Here is a 19,506-nt window from a genome sequence, read left to right on the forward strand (position 1 = left end):
ACAGATCACCAGTGTTGGAACTAGTGCTGGTTTGTTGCATTAAACATGTACCCTCTCCCAGGGAGTGAGTCAGGGATGACATCATCAGATCTTCAGTGCGACACATACAGCAACTGCAAACGGCAAAAGGGAACTCTGACTTCCCCGACTTTTCACAGTCCATATCCCAACCCTATTCTTGTTAACGACACAGGCATTAGTCTAAGAAGATACAAACTCAGAGTTGCACATATCAAAATCTTGGATATTGATAGTTCCTTATGATTCATAGCCCGTAAATAAATTGGGTTACAAGCATTTAAAGTTATCTTCAACATTCAGTTCACAAATCTCCGCCCAGGTGGGCATCCAGCGATCGGAACCATACCGAACTGGTTGCCAGTACCCCTTTAGTGTAATTGTTTGTTCTGTTTTTGTTTCTAAAACAAAGTTGAATCTCTTCGCTGTCTCCTTTTAAACTTCACTCCACCTGAATATCTTCTCTCTGGATTGAATATATCCAAGCCATCTATAATCTGCAAGAAAGCACTGTTCTTAAGATTTGCACCACCAGAAGTGACCAAAACCGAGTTTCTCCACACGATTTTAATACGCAGAAGCTACAATTGTGAGAAATTAAAATGGACAGTGTGGAGAATTTAAGTTTAGAAACTGGGAGAGAAAGGGTTAACCCGGAGGGAATGAAATGAAATTGTAAACGTTGAAGACGGAGTTAATAGTTACTTCTACTGGAAAGAACAATTTCTACGCATGATGACCTTTCAGAGTACTAAATTTTTTAACTGTTCGCGGCTTGAGATCATTGGATCTAACCACCGATCTTTCAACCAAGAGCAATCTTCGCGTTCTCTGTCTATTCAGACAATATCATAATTAAGTCTTTAGGAAAGATTCATGAATAGAGCAATAAATATTTCACCTTTTCTCCGTTGTAATCAGCAATTGTAACGTGAACAAATATGGAGGCTTGCTGATTTCCTTCAAGATGCACATGTCTGTAGCCTAAGTAGGCAGTTAAATAAATTTACATCTAAGTGATTATCTGTTTCAACAAGTTGACAGCAACGTACCACAAGAGCAAAATAACCGTTTATTCTGAAAGTCATTCTTCCTAACATAAACACCATAACGAGGCTAGCAGTGCACCCTGGTACCGAGGCTACCTAGCCTACCATACATATCAATATCGACCATCGATGGGTGAGGTGGAGAGAGATGATACCAGTAAGATATTTAAGGATTATCTCTTGTAAAAAATGCAGCTCTCGCCTGCGGCCGACTGTGGAGTTCTTAACTTGTTGACTTTCGCTCGGTCAACTTCACCGCAAACATTGAAAAACTCAATGGTTCATAAATACACAGAAGTAAAAAAGTTGTAAGCTACCCCTGTCAAAATACACGACAGCACAATTGGACATATCATGTTTTATTCGAAAAAAAATGGATGTATAGAAATGTATTGGTTAACCAACATTTACTGAGAAATGTAAGCTTATCTAGTTACCTGGCATCAGGCTCGAAAATGGATAACTAACTTGACCAATGAAATCTCTACCAATTGGATCCTCGTCCCAAACGACAAAACGGAAATTGGACAGTTCCGGAAAGGTAAGAACGAAGGTAATGGTCTCCTCCCAAACTGGATTGAACCCTATGAAAGAAAGGGTGTAAGACACAACGTGTATTTCATGTCAATAACAACTTCTGCATGACAGGTGCTTACTAAATTTTAGTTTAATTGTAGTTTAATTTAAATAAAATCTAAAGATTAAATCACGTTTTTTCGTGTCAAAGCATGCCATGTAATGTCTCGTCAACTCACGCGACGTTATGCCACGTCACGTGTCAAGCTGACTTTTACAAACAAGGAATTATTAAGTAAGCAAACAATTTTCTCTTTAGCTGCCTGGTCTGCTTTTCTTTTCGTTTACATTTTGTTTTGTTTTTTTTCCTTCTCATCTAAAGGATCTAAACGAGTATTCGGAAGGACACGAGCAGCATTTAGAACTTTTCTTTCTGAACATATCTGCGTCACGTACTTCAACACCTCTCTCAATAGTTTTCCTCACCATTATCGATGACCGTTTTTGTGCGCCGCTTGCAGTTGTCAGCTGGGATACCTATCACCTCAATCTCTACGTAAGGGTCAATGACCTGTATCAAAAATAATTGAATAGAGCTCAAGTTTAGAGGAAAATTGATACTAAAGGAAAACAAAAGGATTCACTGATTTATTCATTCACTTGATAGACTTTGCAATTTTACCCCTTCGAGAGAAATCAAGATCTACCACACGAAGAAAAAAAATTTTCCGAAAATGGCTTCAGTGAGCCAGATTGGTTTGATAGTTATAACTAACAATGAATAATCCTTCTAACTAAATTAGGGAAGCAAGTGTTCAGAATAGATGAGGAAATACAAAATATTTTTAAGACAGAGTTAATGCTGTTTGGGGGCAAGATGCAAGTTGCAAGCTGCAAATCAGACACGCAATCGGAATTTGCGGTAGGAAAGTTAGTTGTGGGAATAGGAGTTAAACCATGTCATCGACATGGTGTAAACCGCTGAGCCCAACAGGAGGTTTACCCTCCTTAACTTCCCGCTTCATTCCTTCCTGAAAACAAATTGAATACGAAAAAACAAACTGCATGTAGAATTTTCTGCATACCTCTCCACGGTCTCCTAAGATGCTGTCTTTTGGCTTTGGCAGTTGTTGGCCACTTATCACCTATCGAAATATATGCGATACTTTGAGAAATTTAAAAAAAAATGAATGAAAAGAAAAGAAAATAAAAAACCTCAACAACAAGGAAAACAAACACTCAAACACGTAAAGACAAGGAAGGACTAGTGGAACTATTCAAAATGCAAGAAATATAGAGCAGACTGATAAACGAAAATATTCATTTTTAGAATTGTTCTAAAATCTATAGCTTAATTATCGAACGATTTTAAAGTGTCAACTTCCATGAAAGTGTAATCTCGTACACACCGGTTATAGTTGCTTCATTTATCTTTTTCCCTGAGAGAGCTCAACGTTTTACGTGAATGTCGACAAACATTCAGTCACATTCTTCAAAAGCACATATAGTACACCTCACATATGTGGTAAAGTCTGTTCACCTTTATTTTACAAATCTTTCTCCTGACTCCTTTAACATCCGTCCTTGTCATGGGATCAAACTTAGGTTCAGCTGTAGAAAGAATAAAAAAAAAACACTTTTTAAATTCTGGTGGTTTTTTTTTTTTAACTGGAATTTCGTTCGAAACGTAGCAAGAAACCCTACGAAGGGATTTACATTTTAAGAGGATGACGATGCTGGTTGTCACCAATTGGGAAGACTGAAATTCAAAGTATACTAACAAACCTTCACACATAATATCAGGCTTAAGGACATATCCACAGTTTCCATTTGACTTGAATTTTCCTTTGTATATCTGCATCATTCGTCCTTCTGTTTGATAGTTTAGAGCCACTGAGGAAGAAAATGTGCCAATGTCACTATCCTACTTTAACCACTGAATGAATTGTGAATGATAGAAATTAAAGAAACTCGAAATCAAATCAGAAAAAAAGGAAAAAAAAACAGCACAGGTTACAATTTCTTATCCACATAGTTGGGAAACCTTACCACAACTTGCACTGTTCTCCTCTTCAGACGTTGTCAAAGGCTAATTTGTTTACGGTATTTCGGAGACAAATACTGAGGCATGGAAGGTAGTAAGTGTCCCAAATAAATGTGTAACGGAGTGTAGCTCCTATTATAATTTTTGTGAGGATGTGCAAAAGGTATTTACCGCGTCATTTTTGCAAAATTCCATTTTCTTTACCACTATAATACAATGAACAACTCATAAAGTTTTACTTCATACAATTCGTCAGATTCCTCACGTCATCAACACCACAAAATACGAAAAATGAGGACTGTTCTGCCACGACACCGGGCTTTAACACTAAGGTATGTGATTGGTTTTGGTGACTCGTCATATCTTCCAAATGGCATTTATCAAAGCTGAATTTGCTGAATCTGTGAGAAAGAGTTGCACACTTTAATTATGGCATCTGCCTCGCTGTGGAAGGTAGGTGCAACTGGGCAATACTATCTTTTACCTAGTTGGCAGCCACAGTTCCAGAAGGCTTGTGGATTTGGGTTGCTAGAGTCGATTCTGTAACCTGCCGGGTAAACTCGGCAAAGTTTATATCTTGTGTAACGCACAAATTGTTCGCCTTTTGTGTCAACATATCTGTAAGCTTTCGACTCAGGTACTGAACATACTTCACAGTGGGTATCTGTGAGAAAAAAAATTCAGCTTTCAATGAGACTTGTCTTGGTCATCGTTGAAGAACCAAACTGAAACAGTCATAATTTATCCCCTGGAGGGGGAAGGGGGAGGTTCAAAGGATTTTGGTTTTTGTCACAATAAAATTTACCCGATTCCCCATATAAGGCACGGTTGTATTCAAATGATACCCCTCATTGGCAGTTAATTTACTATAGTCCTCCTCTTACACTCTGTAACTCTGTAAGGGACGACTGATCCTCCCCTCCGTTCCCCCTGAAAACCAAGTGATCCAAAGTGCTCTGACCCCCCCCCCCCTTTCAGGATAAAGATGCAAGATTGGAAGGCTTATAGGCAGAGACCATGTGGAAGACTTACATCCTTTCTTTCTCCTAAGCTCGTGACACATGATATCTGTACATCATACCTTTACGTACCATTCTCATCAAGATCCAGTCCTTTGAATGCTGATGACTTAGTGTAAGCAACAAGATCAGAAAGATGCTTGCTCAACTTAATTTTTCTTATAGAATCCTGTTGACATAAAGAAGAGAAAAACAATGGTCAGGAACGATAAATAAACAACGCAAAGATTTAATCGACCACAGTATTTTCAGCATTCGAAACTTTTTAAAAAGAAATCTAAAAATCGCAAAATGTAGACAACTGAAGGTTAAAAAAACACACTAACAAATAAATCACGGCAAAAAAAATGAAAATAAAAAAATAGTGAGTAATAATAGTTTGTAAAATACCCACCTCGTCGGTAGAGATAAGCCTTTTTTTGGATCGCCTTCTCGTTTTCTGAGAAATAAAGATAAATCATACTACCAAACTAAACCAACGTTATCAAAAGAGAGTTACCTCACCTGATATCGATTTCGAATTTCTTTCACGCAAAGCTCGATTCAAATCCGCAGAAATGTACTGATTGAGAAATAAATACATCGGGATGCATATCTATATTCTCCTATAGAAATTTAGATTGATCACAGTCTAAAAGTTTCCATTTACCGTACCTCGGAAGTCTGACGAAAACTCCTCCAAGAATTGCTCTTAAAAGCAGCGGAAAGGACCCAAAAGATTCGAAGATCATTTCAATAACAAACATTCAACGAAGCAGAAGATCACGGGATAAAAAAACATCCAGAATTAGAGGATGTACCACGCTACAGATTTCCATTAAATCTCAATCTTTGAGAACAAAAAGGAAATTTCTAACTCTTCCCCAGTCGTCTCTCTACTTTAAAAGATTAACGAGGGAAGCGCAAAAGATAAACGCGGGGCAAATGGGAAATTATGTCCCGTTTATCGCAGTGGTGGAAGTTTCTCGCAACCTTGCGGCCGCGTATTATCAAATGACTGGGGAAGAGTCACAGAAAGCGATACCTTAACTTCTAAGAACTTGATGAAGAAATACATTCTACGTACGTTGTTCCTAGTTTGATATATGTATAAAATATTACTATACCTTAAAATACTACTATACCTTATCTTTCTCACTAAAGCTTTGTGTTTTTCTTATTTCAGCAGGCTGATTGCGAGGACCCTGATCAAAGACATATTTTGCAGACAGCGATCTTCCAAGCTGAGAGAAAATAGGAGAGCTTTAAAGAGCGATTTTTTTTTCTATGAGCTCACTCCATTCTTCGTATAACAAAACATTTTAAGTAAGATCAGAAAAAAAATTATATTACAATTCACGTACATGTCTTGTTTAAAGGCCGCATTCGCTTTTTAACTAAGGTGCCGACAAGAAGAATTCGTCAAAAAAATCAAGAGCTCCGTTTGTTAGTGATCATTTATTTATTCTCATGACCTTAATGTTTGATTCAGGGCTAATATAATAAGGAGAAATTGGATGCTAGTTACTCGAGGGTCAAGGGTTAAAGACTAAATTTCAAACTCCGCCCGCCTGCTGCAATAAAACGCTACGAAAAAAGCGTATGATTGCAATATATGACTAAAATATGTTAAAAAATCGTGCTCTCCAACATCAGTAATCAACATTATGTTGTAAAGTGTTCTCTTATTCCTGACAAAACGCCAAGGCATCTATCTCTGTTTCGATCATTATTATTACAAACAAGACCTAACACAATTGATGCAAGGAACTGACTACACACCCTTGGTACACTTTTTGATGCTCCTACTGAAGTGGGTTCTTCCAGAGCCACGGACGTCACAATTGCTGAGCTAAGATCCCCACGAGCGTCATTTTCTTCGTCGTCTTTGTTCGTACTGAGACGCTGTAAGGACGCCAGTGTGCGTCGCCATTTGCGCTCCTTTGCTTTCTGCTCTAATACATTCTGAAATAAGGATAAAAACAACAAATGAAATGTAGGGAAGGAGATAAGCTCACAATTAATTCAGGTGTATAGCTTCTAAAGAAACTTTTGCGCTGGGTCGGTGGGTGGTTGAAACACTGAGCTGATAGTCAAGTGGAGGCGATAAAAGTAGATATTGTATACTTCATAGCGAACTTTTGAAAAGTACTGGGAAGTGGGTTGTTTGCCTGTTAAATATAGAAGTGTGGAGATATGCTTTTGTTTTACGTATGGTGCCGAGAAATGACGTATAAATAAATAAAAAATAATAATAAGTGTTTGTTGATTCTGATGCAAGGGTAGCAATGGGTACTGAAGCTTTCAGTAAAGATTTACAAAGTTAAGGAACTTTCTCAACTTTTGGTTAATGATTAAATGCGTTTTATTCAAAGCGTCTACAAAGTACAAGTAGCTGGGTGTTGTAGTGGAGTTCTCACCTCATTATCTTTGAACTTAAAAGCCTCCTCCATTTCATCAGCAGAATCTTCTTCTGTTACGTCACCTTCATCTAAATCTTGGTCAAAAGTGGCTGGCAGTTTTTTGGCCTTCAAAAAAAGAAACTTTTGTCATATGCGATTATGCGCTTTGCTAAACCGTCTCCCCCTGCCCCACTGGTTGTTTTAAGTCACCAGGGATTCTAAACGAGGAGCTGATTAAAAGCAGCCAAAATGCGAGCCATCGACTATCCCCACGTACGATGTGGAGTTTTTTTGGTTCAAAAACGTACAGTTTTATACTTTTTGTTTTTTTGGGGTGTAGGGAGAAGGGGTAGTACCAAAGGCTCTACATTGGGGAACTATTCAAGGACCACCAGCTTTTTATTAAAGGATTTGCCCAATTGAACAATTTTAAGGTAAGAGCAATAATAATAGCATAGGTAAAAGAGCGTCTCACTATCAGTTGTCTTTTTTTTTAAGTTGAAGATCAATTATCACCTTTTTCTTCCATAAATTAAATTATTTGTCAAGCATAAATCTTTGAGGCGTGACTTACGTTGCAAAACAACTTAAATTACATCGAATTTTAAAGGTAAACAAGGAGGCAAGGGGAGAAATCTAAAAAACTAGAAAGGGACGTGCAATAACTACAGTATATAACATATTCCTTATTGGTATATACCTTGATCAGAATTTTACCCATTAAGCTCTGCGGCGAGGGTAGATCTTTTCTATCCAAACTTGTCTCGTAGACCAGCTTATCTAGGAAATGTTAAGGCAAATCAAGGTACAAGTTCCTGTAACAGACGTTAGGCAGAGGCAGTCTACTGGCAGAGGATAGTAGATGGTAAAGTAGATCCTTTAAAAAGGATATCTTTAAAAATGTCTCGCATAAGACTCGCCATAACTTTTTGTTGGCTAACACTGCAGTGATTCTCCAACGAAAGAATAACTGGATATCTAGAAAAAAGAAAATGATTAAACTGCATTTGCGCTCAAAATTATGAATTTTGATGTGGTCTACCCTTAATAACTCTTTTAAGACATCAAGATGAGTGCTATAATTATGTGAAGGCACACAATTATAATTAACATTTAATGCTGGTAGAATGATTGAATCATTAGAAAAAACAAACACTCTCAAATATTTCTGACTTTACATTTGCTATGTTTATCGTAATATCTACTACTTGCTTCACCAAAAAAAGAAAATTAAAATCTTCCCGTAATACTTAGTAAGGCCATTTGCTTTTCAGTGCAGTGCTTTCTTACTTGTTATTAAGAAAGGCAAAGTCGTTGATATTAAGTATGATGTAACGAAATTTCACTTTGGACGTCATCGTGTAACCATGATATACCACAGGTTCACCATCCTTTCCATCCCAGCAGTCAACTGCACAGTTGGAAACACAGAGGAACAATTAAATAAAGAAGAGCCAAGCAGAATGTTGGATGACCTTATTTGAAATATTCTAGCATCTTCAAATCTTATTCTTTGTCATCCAGTGCTAAAGTGAGAAAAGGTAGGGACAATTGTTGTTGTTTTTTAATTTTGTTATATTGGGAAACGGATTTATGCGGTACAGAAATAACTCCTCGACAAATAAACGCGCTGAACAGTTACTTGGAAAACAGCATTGGAAACCCCACACGACATGTCCTTTTAATCATTTGTCTTCATAGACATCTTTCTCACACCACCAACATTTCAGGATATCAATGTGCACTTCAACTGAAAGTGGTTAATCTCGCGTCCAACTACGCATCCAAAGTTCTGATTGATTAATTCTAGCCAAGAGTGAAGTATATTGTGCAGGGTTTAGAGTCGAAAGCGGTCGAAAGAGTGTCGTAAGACCAAAACCAAAGTAATTACGACGGCCAATCAGAATGAAACGAATTATCACAAAGGAGCCTATGAGAACTAAGGTAAATGAAAGCGAGCTGCTTGAAAGGCGGGAAACGCAAGTAACAAGCTGCAACTGGTTTACATTTTGAGACTGCTTGGATGAGAGGCTGGCGCGCGTTTTCTACACCAATCACATTGAGCAGTTAAGCGAACTAAAGTAATCCCGGGTTACTTTTGACACTTATTGAAAAGCGCTTTCCGTACATGTAAAGAGAATTAATAATAATAAAGCTTAATAACCAAGAAGAAGCATTATCGCGTACTAAGGATCTTCACTCGGAAATAAAAAAAAGCAAACGACCGGACGATAAAACGAATAAACTTAAAATTACCATTTGAAGGCCATCAAAGCCTATCAAAAGGCACAAAAATACAAATCCTTACTTTCGATACACCGACAACCCGACTGCAGGACCTTTACGTATATATCCATACTTGAATTAGATGTCAGCTGATCTCCGAGGAGGTAGCTACAAAGACAAAGTTAGAGGGACTGGGCATGAGCATCGATTCAGTCGATTGCCCAAACAACCCTTTTTCGGGCAAAGTCTTAACAAAATGAAAGCTGATCCTGTCAACGTTGTATTATCTAGTTAGTGTTTTAAACGTTTTCATTCGGCTTCTGGCCAAGGGACATTTTTATCAGGCTTAAAAAACCCCCCGCCATCATCACCTCTTGAAGGTTTTATGATCTGAGGTAAACAACACTCGATTGTTCGGCTGCTGAGGTAGATTTTAAAGGAAGACTGACTTATCACTGTTGATTCACCGAACCATTGTGATTGGAGTTTCCAGAGGATGATTCCTACAAAGAGCACACTGAATTTTTTCGTATCTTTTTTTTTCTGGTATGACTGTGTCAACGATTAACCGTTAAATGATTACCCATATTCCTAAAACTATTCTGTTCGTATTTCCTATGGTGCTGCCAAGGAGAATTTGTTTGACAATCAAGAGCTTTCTACACTGATTCTCATTTCCTTTATTCTGGTGAAATTTACATTTGATTCAAGAATGATACTGTAGAGAGAAATAAGAGGCCAGTAACTCTTAACTGTTAGAAGGCTTCCAAACATGAGTTTTCAAATGTGTACATTCCTTTTCGGAAATCTTCTCTGATTTAAAAGGTCGTGTTAGTTCGTTTGGAATAAATACTACTGAATACCAAACAAACAAACAAACAAACAAAAAAAACAGGTCAACATACGTGTTGTGTGAAGAAGCAATGAAGTAATAAGACAGAGGTCTGGTCATATCTTGGTTGACTCTGGAGTGTTCTGGATTAAATATATCACCTTCTGGACCTAAAAGATAGCTTGTGAAACCTGTGATGTGATACCAAACGAGAAAAGAAAAAAGTGAAAATTGCGAAAACAGAAAGATAAATAAGAAGAAACGGCTATAGGGAATCCTGAATTCCCTCCCTCCCCCCCCCCCCCCCCCCCCCCCCCCCACACACACACACACACACACACACACACACATAAACTATGGAAGACTGACTTAATCTGATTTAGATTAACACTTTCATTCGATGGTTATTAAAAGTCTTCGAGGAGACTTAACAGGGAAAATTGTTACAGCTATACCCAACACTCGCGGCGGGAATTTACGGTCAAGTCGACGACGCGATATGAAATAGAAAAATTAATAATGGTAGTATTATTATTATTACAATAATGTAAAATACCATCAATTCCAAGAATGCCTACACTTCTGTTTTCCAGCACAGGTTCGTAGGTTTGAATGATTTTGCAGCAGTCCTCTCCTGTCACATCTTTCATCTACATGAATTACCGTCATGACAGTAAATTATACAAAATTAGTGAGCGCATGGAGTCACTTAAAGACAAATGATAACGGAAAGTCGAGAACCAGAGGACTTTTTAGGTGTTTACAAACATACAAAGCTAAATAAGAGGAGGTGAAGGTTTATGGCCTCTTATGTAAAAAAATTTAAAACAAAGTTAACAAAAAGAAAGGCGCGAATATAAAACGTCATAATCGTGTTTAGGCACTTTTTTCTAAACGTTTACAGGTAACCTTGATCTCAAGTGAATTCAAATACCCCCAAGAAATGTTACGTCGCCCAAGTTAGATCGACTGTATTTGATAAGACAATCATATTACGCGAGTTACGCACATGTATTGACAAACTTGAAAACTTGAAAATTCTCAGGGCGTTCAGTTGATGACAGGAAAAAAACAACAACTTGCGTGGACCAAGGCTAACGAACAAAATAAACGGAGAGAGTGCAAGAACAGCGAGGTGTGATCTTGAGACAATCGTGTTCTGCTCAGCATTAAGAGCGAGGCTCTGTTGCCCTTCTATATGTGATTTCTTTTTTTGAGATATGCCACCAAATCTGAAATAGGCAATAGCTTTAACATTTAATTTGTCTGTGAATATGCAACTGTTGCAGTTTTAGTTGCATTCTGACGAATAATCAAAAACTTTAATCGAGATAACATGTAGCAACATAATCACGCTTAGGGGCAAGGTGACTTAGCTGAAGGCCGGCGACATAACCGGGTGACTGGCGTGAGTGATCTACTAGCGATGGCGGTTCTTAAATAAGTTTATTTTGCTAACTTGCACGGTATAGTAAATTTAATACGTACCTGCTGTTCTTTCTCTAAAAAAACCTTTAGTTCAGCTACCGTCATGTTCTCCTTACTATTCCCATATCTGACAACATTTTTTAATAAAATGAGGTTACCACCATCCTACATGCAAATGAAACCTAAATTTCGTTTTCCTTATTAATGTTATTCTTATTAAGAGCTAACGCTTTTAACTTTGGATTTTATGCGCCAGAGATTTACTGGGTTTCAGTCTTATCAGTTCAACATTCTATTCACAATTAGGATTCTCTCAAGCAGATCCCAAGTGACTCTAACTTGACCAGGCTACTAGGCTGTATAACTTTGCTTTTATGGAAGCTCTTAATTGCTGTGCAACCGTGGCTCCTGATAAAAGCCTGTTCAAACACCCTGAGTATCTCCCAACAGCAGACTTTTACCAAAATGGTGCATGCAGGATCGTTCAAAGGCATTCATTTGAGAATTCAAATGTAGTTCTATGTTGATTCAGAGGGCTTATTTAAGAAGGAAGGATATGAATCACAACTTAAGATATTTTAAAAGTATTCAAACTTACTTTAATAACAGAAGGTAGAGCTCCCTCCTGGTCGATATGCTCTTATAAAAGTTAATAAACTCATTGAAATCCAGTAAACCATCAGAATCTTGATCATCAGTGTCTGCTGCCTGGGGTTGAAACAATTAAAGTTGCTCATATCAAATAAAATTGCGACAAATAGGCAAACCAACACATCTGCAAACAAACCTGTTTATCAAGCTAACAAACGAGGCATAATAATAAAGGTAAAAAAAATTAAATATTGCCAAATTATGAGAATACAAATAGGGTAAATAAATAGTCTCTGAGGTTTCAGTTGTAAATGAAAACTAATACCAACTAGGTCACAAAGCTTTACATGTGTCTATAAAAGCTGCTTGAGGAAGTAAAATTTTTAATGAATATTCACCTCAAATACAAAGCTACTGTAACATAACACTTGTCCTTTAGTCTACTGGGCAATGCTGCCTTGGCAAGATGACCATTAAGGCTGGGTTTTCATGACCCTGCATAAATGACTGACCCGCATTATCAAACTATAGGAGTTCAATTGGTAACTGAGAATCTTCCATCCATAGCTAAAACAAACTTTATAAATACCACTATTAAATGAAGTCTTGACTGCTTAAACAAGATGTCATGAAACCAATGAAAATGTCTAATAACAGGAAACTTCCTTAGAAAAAAATTGGCCAACAAGCACCAAATGAACAAAAACTGGAAACAAGTTCAAGCAAAACTGCAGTTTTTTATTTTCAGCAAGGGGCCATTTTTGGTTGTATGACATACTGCTGCAATTATAATTGTCAAACAATAAGTCTTTTGTTTACAGGTGTCCTAACATGATCATAATTGAGGGAATACTGGCAATGGTCAAAAATCACACAGTCTAACATCCAAAAAATTCTAGGTAAACCACAACCAAAAATACAAACAATACTTTCACTGAAGTATCAGGTCATCTGGTAAAAAGAAAGACTGAAATACACACACACACACACACACCTTAAATGTCTCTCGTAATTTCCTATTTGATATTTTAACATTGAGTTTGTGCATCAAAGAAAAGACTTCATCAACGCTTAAGAGACCATCTCCACTTTTGTCCGCTGAGAGAAAAACCTCTTTTAACCATCTACACAATTGTGAAGGAGAACACAGCAAGGAACAAAACTTGAAAACAAAACAGCAATAATACAGACGAACAAAACAAAAAACTAACTCTGACTCTGTGCATGGAAAAAGTTGAGATTTCAATTCTGGAGAAAATGCATCAGAGTGAGGTACTATGGAAAAAGATTTGGGCTTTGGGAATTCACATGGAATTATGGCCAACAAAAGAAGAGAAATAGAAACATATCAGCCAAAAAAAAAGTAAAGGATAGTGGCCACTACAATGAAAAAAAAATTAGGTCTCTCCTTAGTCTAAAAAAGGATACTGGTCTCGGGAGGTCTGCCGCCGCAGTGGCTCATCTTCAGCTGCAACATAAGGTTAATTCATTATGTTTCATTGTATCAATTTGATGAAGAGATTATTACTTGCAGGTAATATCTTGTCTTTCAGTGTGGGAAAAAAAATTTCTATCCAAGAAATAGCTGCCTGCCTCAAACAGATGCTTCATATACATGTGGATATCACTGACTTTTATCTACAATTATAAATGAATAAACATTATTTAAATACACTTTGAAAGAAATGTGGCATTATGGAGAAGTTAAATAGAAGTGGCCACCTTTTCTGGTTTTGCCAGAAGCACTTGGCTATTTATTCATTTATTTGTTTATGTATTCATTTACACCTGTAATCTTATATATCAAAGACCTGGGAAACATCCCAATTGGTAATTGTGGGAAAAGACATGTTACATCTTAATAAGGAGTTACTTGAAGTCTTAAAGCTTGCAAAGAACATGAACAAAAAACAAAACAAAAAAGTGCATTAATAAAGAAACAAGCAAATAAGTGGAGGTATTAAATTAAATTATAGTTATAAGTTGAATTGAAGCTGGCAAGACAGGCCAGTAAACATGAAATAATTAGAGACACCTACCTGGAAAGATTCCTAAGGAGAGAGTGAAGTGTGCAAAAGGGTAGATGAGACAGTGAAAAGGCAATAATGTAAGGTTAGAACAAGTATTAGTCACTAGTTTAAAATTAGAAGTGATACTGAAGTTTAAGAATTAAGAATTGGAGATGAAGTAATATAATGTAAGAATGAAAGAGGCATTAGTTTGATGACAGGGTTTCAATTGTTATTTAGTCTCTCTATTTTCGAGACCATCAAGCTACGTGCCATTCAGTAAAAAGGCAATTCATAGAAATGAGAACACTAGTTTTTTTCATGTTTTTCGTAGAGTAGCTACTCCCCTCTTAATCAAAGTCTAGGGGGGGAGGGGGGGTCACTTATTAGAGATTTAAATCACAATACAATGTATTGGTCTCACAGGTCCTCCATTTCTCATTTTTAGTGTAACATCACATTTTAGACCAAAAAGGTAGGTCTATTCTAATTAACACTAATACTTATAACCACTCAACCTCTCAGACAAGAGGGCCAATTCCCACATACATCCTCCTCAATCCTGTTAGCTTACTATGGTCATGGCATTTCAAACATGGTGTATATGCCACAAGTTTTCCATTTCCCTGACTAATTACTTTGTAATAGTGTTTATATGTTGAGGAAATTGTTGGGTTGAAATATAATACAAAGACTTGCCAGTAGATAGTTTTATTACTGTTTTTATTCAGTGTAACGTAGGGCTGGAAAATAAACTAATAAGAGCTCGGCTTTTAGGCTTGGCTAAATCTATATATTAGTTATTTTAGAGGATAGTATTTCGCCTTGAGGTATAAATTCCCGTCAATTGTTCACCACGAAAAAACCTTGTCAAGCGGCAAAGCATCAGCGCGTATATTAACCATAGCCCGGACTCAAGCACAAGAGCAATATCGTTCAAATCTTATGAAGAAGCTTCGAATTCATTTCCATTCCCTTTTTGGCCACTATGCTGCCCCTTCTATAGCCCTTAACCCATCTAAACTGATTTTTAAAAAGTTATTAACCCCTGAAGTACTTCACTGACTATACCAGTTGTGTCGTTCGGTATCAAAAAACACCAAGAGAGAAGTACCCTTCCGAAACCATACGGTTTTTATCTCAGTCTTTAAGAACTATCCATCATAATTTTTCTCTTACCCGGTTTGATGATGTAAAGAGGGCACAGTCGTTCGAAAATTGTCTTCAATACGTGCTAATATGTTTAAGACACGCCAAACGCTGCCATTATCAAAATAAAACTTAGGAACCTGGCCGTACACGCTGGACGTCGCTGAGTCAAACTGAATTGGCGGGAAAGTATCTGCAGCTGCTTTGTTTATGCAAAAACTTTGAGTCAACAACGCCTTTATGCGTAATTTTGTAACTTCTGATTTGTTTCAAAGAGATTACTGAGAGAACGTGAATAGACAGGAGAGACTCGCTCCTCGGTTCCTAGCCAAGTTGGTGAACATGATTTAAATTGGCGACGCAAGACTTTGCAATTTTTTTTCACCGTCGAAGGCAAATTTCATAAAATAAAGAGTCTTTTGAAGCCAAAATGCGAATAGACCCATAACTGCATTAAAATACTTAAAAACTGATATGTTGCATGTGTCGTGTCGTGTAAGTATACTGCACCTGATCTCTTAGCCAACAAGTAACGAAGGCCCACAGTCCAATGCAAAAATTCTTCTTGAGTTTGAAAAACTAAGTCAAGCGTGGAAAACTCCTCCCCATGGATAATAGAAAAGCAGCTATTTTCTGAGTAAACCTCTGGGCACTGAGTGAAGGCATCCGTTGTGAAACCTTCGCGAACTTCCCTCACAGACGCCAGTGGAACTGAAAGAGAGGCAATTAGTAGATACATGTTTAGATCTACCACCCTTGAAAAGTCTTTAGACAGGGAGAACTATGCGGTGGTAAAATCAACAGATTTTAGAGCCTTGCATCCGGAAGTAGCCTCTACCCCCTTGATCTGCAATGTTGGTAAGAGTACCGGAAACGTTATGGCTTACAACCATGACAAAAGCTGCAGTTGTTTTTAACTATTTTTTACGCTTTACATACATGACAAAAGCTGCATTTGTTTTTAGATATCTTTTTACGGCTTAAAACCAAGACAAAAGCTGCAGTTGTTTTCAAATTTTATTCAGGGAAGGGAGAGGAGTATGAGAAAAGCTTAGAAGGCTCTCATGAGAATAATTTTACAATATGGAAAACATATCTTTTGTTCAAGGGTCTGGGTATGCATGACAAAGTTGTTGCATCCCAACAACTTTTGACCAGAATTATAGAAAGGTCAGCAATATTAGAAGACAACTGTATTGCAATTTAACGGAAAATATTGAGATGAAAGAAGCAAGTTTAAAACGGCCTAATTCTTCTGCTTTGCTTAGCAGGTGTGCATTATGTCGATGAGGTTATGACTTTCAGACAATATGATAAGCAGGTGACGCATGCAACGCTTAGGCTTATGTCTCGTTAGTTGGAAATTTCAGTCAACGATTGAGAAAATTTGGAGACATTGGAGACTGAGTAAGTCGGATGTAAGGTCATTTTGTCCCAGATAACGAAAAAATAAAGAAACGAAATACTAACGCGAGCGAAGGCGAACACGAAATTCGCGAGTTTTCTTGCAACGTCAGGGTTTCTAGTTAGCTTCTAGAAGAAACAAATTATGCCATTATTGCGATATACGCGCGAAAAATGAGAGTAAGTACTCTTGATGCGATTCCAAGAGTTTGTTAAATGTTTTGTTTGAGCGCCTGTTAACTTAATTCGACACCAAGTCCAATTTCCAGACGGGCTAAAAGTTTAGTAATATGCAAATAAAACACATTAATCGAAGCTTTTGTTTGCTTCAGACATAACATTTAGGATACATATTTACCTGAGTTTCATCTTGTTAACACATCGTGGGCATTTCGGTCGCACCTACGTGTGTAAAGGGTCTTACTAACGTAGAGAATCAAGTGCCATGCGAGCAAACATCAATCCCAAATTGCCACCCTTTTAGCATGAGATTAAAACTTGTGAGCATAAAACACTAATGGTAAATTAGTGATGATGATGAATAAATGAATGACAGTTCAGGCGACCAGTCGGGAGGATGAGAGCTTGAAACAATCACGGATAGTTGACGGAAAGCGGCTACCAATACTTCTAAGGAATTATCATTAACAGCCGAGCAGAAAATTGAAGGAAAAAAACATGTATATTATTTATTTCTGCGCGTATTTAAATGAGCTCAACTTTAACTCTTGTGTAGTGTTGTTTATATCATTTTTTCTGAGAAGTGTTTTTCATTAGGAGTGATGTTTCTAACCTTAAAAATTGCGATACGAAGTTGTAGTTTTCTACTTTCATTTCAGTTGGCGGCCCACGGATGTTTAAGGAGTACTTGTTGTATGAGAGAACATGAAGATCTCTTTTTTGAGTGGATATTTGGTTGGGATCCTCTGGGCATATTACTTAGACTAATGACTTCTTCAGTAGCTGCACCTTACTAAGAGTTAGTTTAGCGCCTCCTCTTATTCTTGAGTCGGGTTGATTACAGCACATTTACCCTTCTCATGGCTTTCGTACGCCTTGAAGTCTGGTTTTATATGTGTTAGTAAAGTGCGACATAATTAATCTTATTAAGCACAAAATCCAGTTTATTCCATTACGCGACCATTTCGAGGGATTTTCGAATCAGTGGCGGGTAATAGCATTACGCTTTATTAAACCTTCCCAACGCGTAATAATTATAGCAAAATTGAGATTCATCTCTTTCGATAAATGCATAGAACTTCAAGTGGGGTAAGCTATTTCATTTTATACTTTTCTTGTAAATAGATAAGGAAAAAGGTTCAACGTGAGGGCCAATCCTTCATCAATTATTAATCAAAAGTGGCTAAGTCTTTTCTACATTTATGGAAAATAGAATTATATCAAACAGACATGCCTTGCTTCTTATAATAAAAAAATTTTCCCTTATATACACAGACTCAACTGTGAAGAATACTAATTTCATATATTCACAGTCGAAGAATACAACTATTTTGTTTCAAAATTAATAACTTTTTCTCAAATCCATTTGAACGATAGCTATCCCATTCCAAACAACTAATCAAGATGCGAAATATCTCTTTTGCGTTTTTTAAATGTTTATCTATACGCGTAAATACTTTCTGTCTAGATTTTAAATATTTCTTTAAGCGTGAGAGGGGTCACAGTCTAATACTCTTAATCAATTTTTTTAAAAAACTTTTCTTTAAGGAAGGCATTATAACAAATGCAAATAACAGTAAGTTTGAAGATATAACATCTTATGCAAAATCTTTGCCTTCTCTTTTAGCGTGTACCATCACAAAAGAAGAAAAAAAAAGATAAAATTAGTAACAATTCAAAGCAGAGTCTTTAAATTCATCTAAAAAATCTCTTCATACGCAAGCTCGAGTAAATTGGTTTTGGCTAACTCAAATTCAAACTCACGCTTACGACATCTTGTTTTACAGTAGCATATATTTGAGTTAAATTAACGTTAAATTGAAACTTTGACTTACTTTTCGCACGGTCTCCCTTTTTGGAAGGTGTCCAACGGATGTTTAAAGATTGTTGATCAAGGAAGAACTTTCGTGGATATTTCTTGGATGAACTTCGCAATTTTATGACCAATGCTCCCTTTTGCATAATATCGATGGACTCTCCGACTATAAACAGAACATACGATATTGATTTAGGCAATTTTCCTTATAGTGTTTATAGCAATAGCTAGCTTACCCATGTAATTTAGGCTTTGGAGAACCGTGGTCTTATCAAACAAATCAGTAAATAAATGGGATTTTAAAGCTCTAAATGCTTATTTTTGCATCTGTTAAACACAAAATTCTTGTAAACAACTTCATGGACACATGATCAAAACAACAAGAGAGGCAATCGAAATAAGTACTTACTGTTGGCAAATTTATGGTTTTCGGCACATTTTGCTGCCCTGCGGTGTTGTAATGTTTTCCATCTATGCACAGACGTTTTGGCGATGCTTGCCTCGTGGCTCAGTGATTCGATATTTTGCGTGGTAACACTCTTCATTTTGTTATTTCTAGGGATTTTTTAAACACCACATACTCGCATTTCGGAAAAAGCTCCTAGGGAGGATATGAAAAAAGTGACATTAGTAACAGGTGATTAAGCACCGTGAACACTTTGCATTATTAATTTGAGAGACGATAAGACTCGACCTGATTGGCTGACAGGTTAAGTGTAACCGGTGTGATGTAACAACAAACGTATTGCTATGAGGGAACCATATTAGCTACATTACTTGTGGTTTAATTGTCGTTTTTTAATTATTCACCACAGGAAAATATATCTATATTGCTACAAATTTT

At 37.0% G+C, this 19,506-nt stretch overlaps 1 protein-coding gene across 1 annotated transcript in view; it reads right to left on the minus strand.

The window, feature by feature from the left end:
• Positions 1–19,286, minus strand: part of LOC113679904 (1-phosphatidylinositol 4,5-bisphosphate phosphodiesterase eta-2) — a 19,580-nt gene extending 294 nt beyond the window's left edge. The window contains exons 1-26 of the mRNA XM_089214102.1: positions 19,072–19,286; positions 18,682–18,828; positions 15,773–15,973; positions 13,533–13,572; positions 13,099–13,228; positions 12,112–12,221; positions 11,574–11,640; positions 10,642–10,735; positions 10,159–10,276; positions 9,336–9,421; positions 8,318–8,438; positions 7,917–8,005; positions 7,728–7,804; positions 7,046–7,153; positions 6,408–6,590; positions 5,771–5,869; positions 5,041–5,085; positions 4,719–4,815; positions 4,112–4,291; positions 3,369–3,476; positions 3,124–3,194; positions 2,669–2,728; positions 2,070–2,154; positions 1,505–1,651; positions 920–1,002; positions 1–515 (exon numbers count right to left, since the gene is read on the minus strand). The exon at positions 1–515 is cut by the window's left edge and continues 294 nt beyond it. Of these exons, the coding sequence (XP_089070228.1) occupies positions 420–515; positions 920–1,002; positions 1,505–1,651; positions 2,070–2,154; positions 2,669–2,728; positions 3,124–3,194; positions 3,369–3,476; positions 4,112–4,291; positions 4,719–4,815; positions 5,041–5,085; positions 5,771–5,869; positions 6,408–6,590; positions 7,046–7,153; positions 7,728–7,804; positions 7,917–8,005; positions 8,318–8,438; positions 9,336–9,421; positions 10,159–10,276; positions 10,642–10,735; positions 11,574–11,640; positions 12,112–12,221; positions 13,099–13,228; positions 13,533–13,572; positions 15,773–15,973; positions 18,682–18,828; positions 19,072–19,207 (2,778 nt within the window). The 5' untranslated portion in view covers positions 19,208–19,286 and the 3' untranslated portion in view covers positions 1–419. The remainder of the gene's footprint in view (positions 516–919; positions 1,003–1,504; positions 1,652–2,069; positions 2,155–2,668; positions 2,729–3,123; positions 3,195–3,368; positions 3,477–4,111; positions 4,292–4,718; positions 4,816–5,040; positions 5,086–5,770; positions 5,870–6,407; positions 6,591–7,045; positions 7,154–7,727; positions 7,805–7,916; positions 8,006–8,317; positions 8,439–9,335; positions 9,422–10,158; positions 10,277–10,641; positions 10,736–11,573; positions 11,641–12,111; positions 12,222–13,098; positions 13,229–13,532; positions 13,573–15,772; positions 15,974–18,681; positions 18,829–19,071) is intronic.
• Between the last annotated feature and the right edge of the window lie 220 nt (positions 19,287–19,506).

Source organism: Pocillopora damicornis, chromosome 8 (genome assembly GCF_964200805.1).
Source record: "Pocillopora damicornis chromosome 8, jaPocDami1.2, whole genome shotgun sequence".
Classification (NCBI taxonomy): Eukaryota; Metazoa; Cnidaria; class Anthozoa; order Scleractinia; family Pocilloporidae; genus Pocillopora; species Pocillopora damicornis.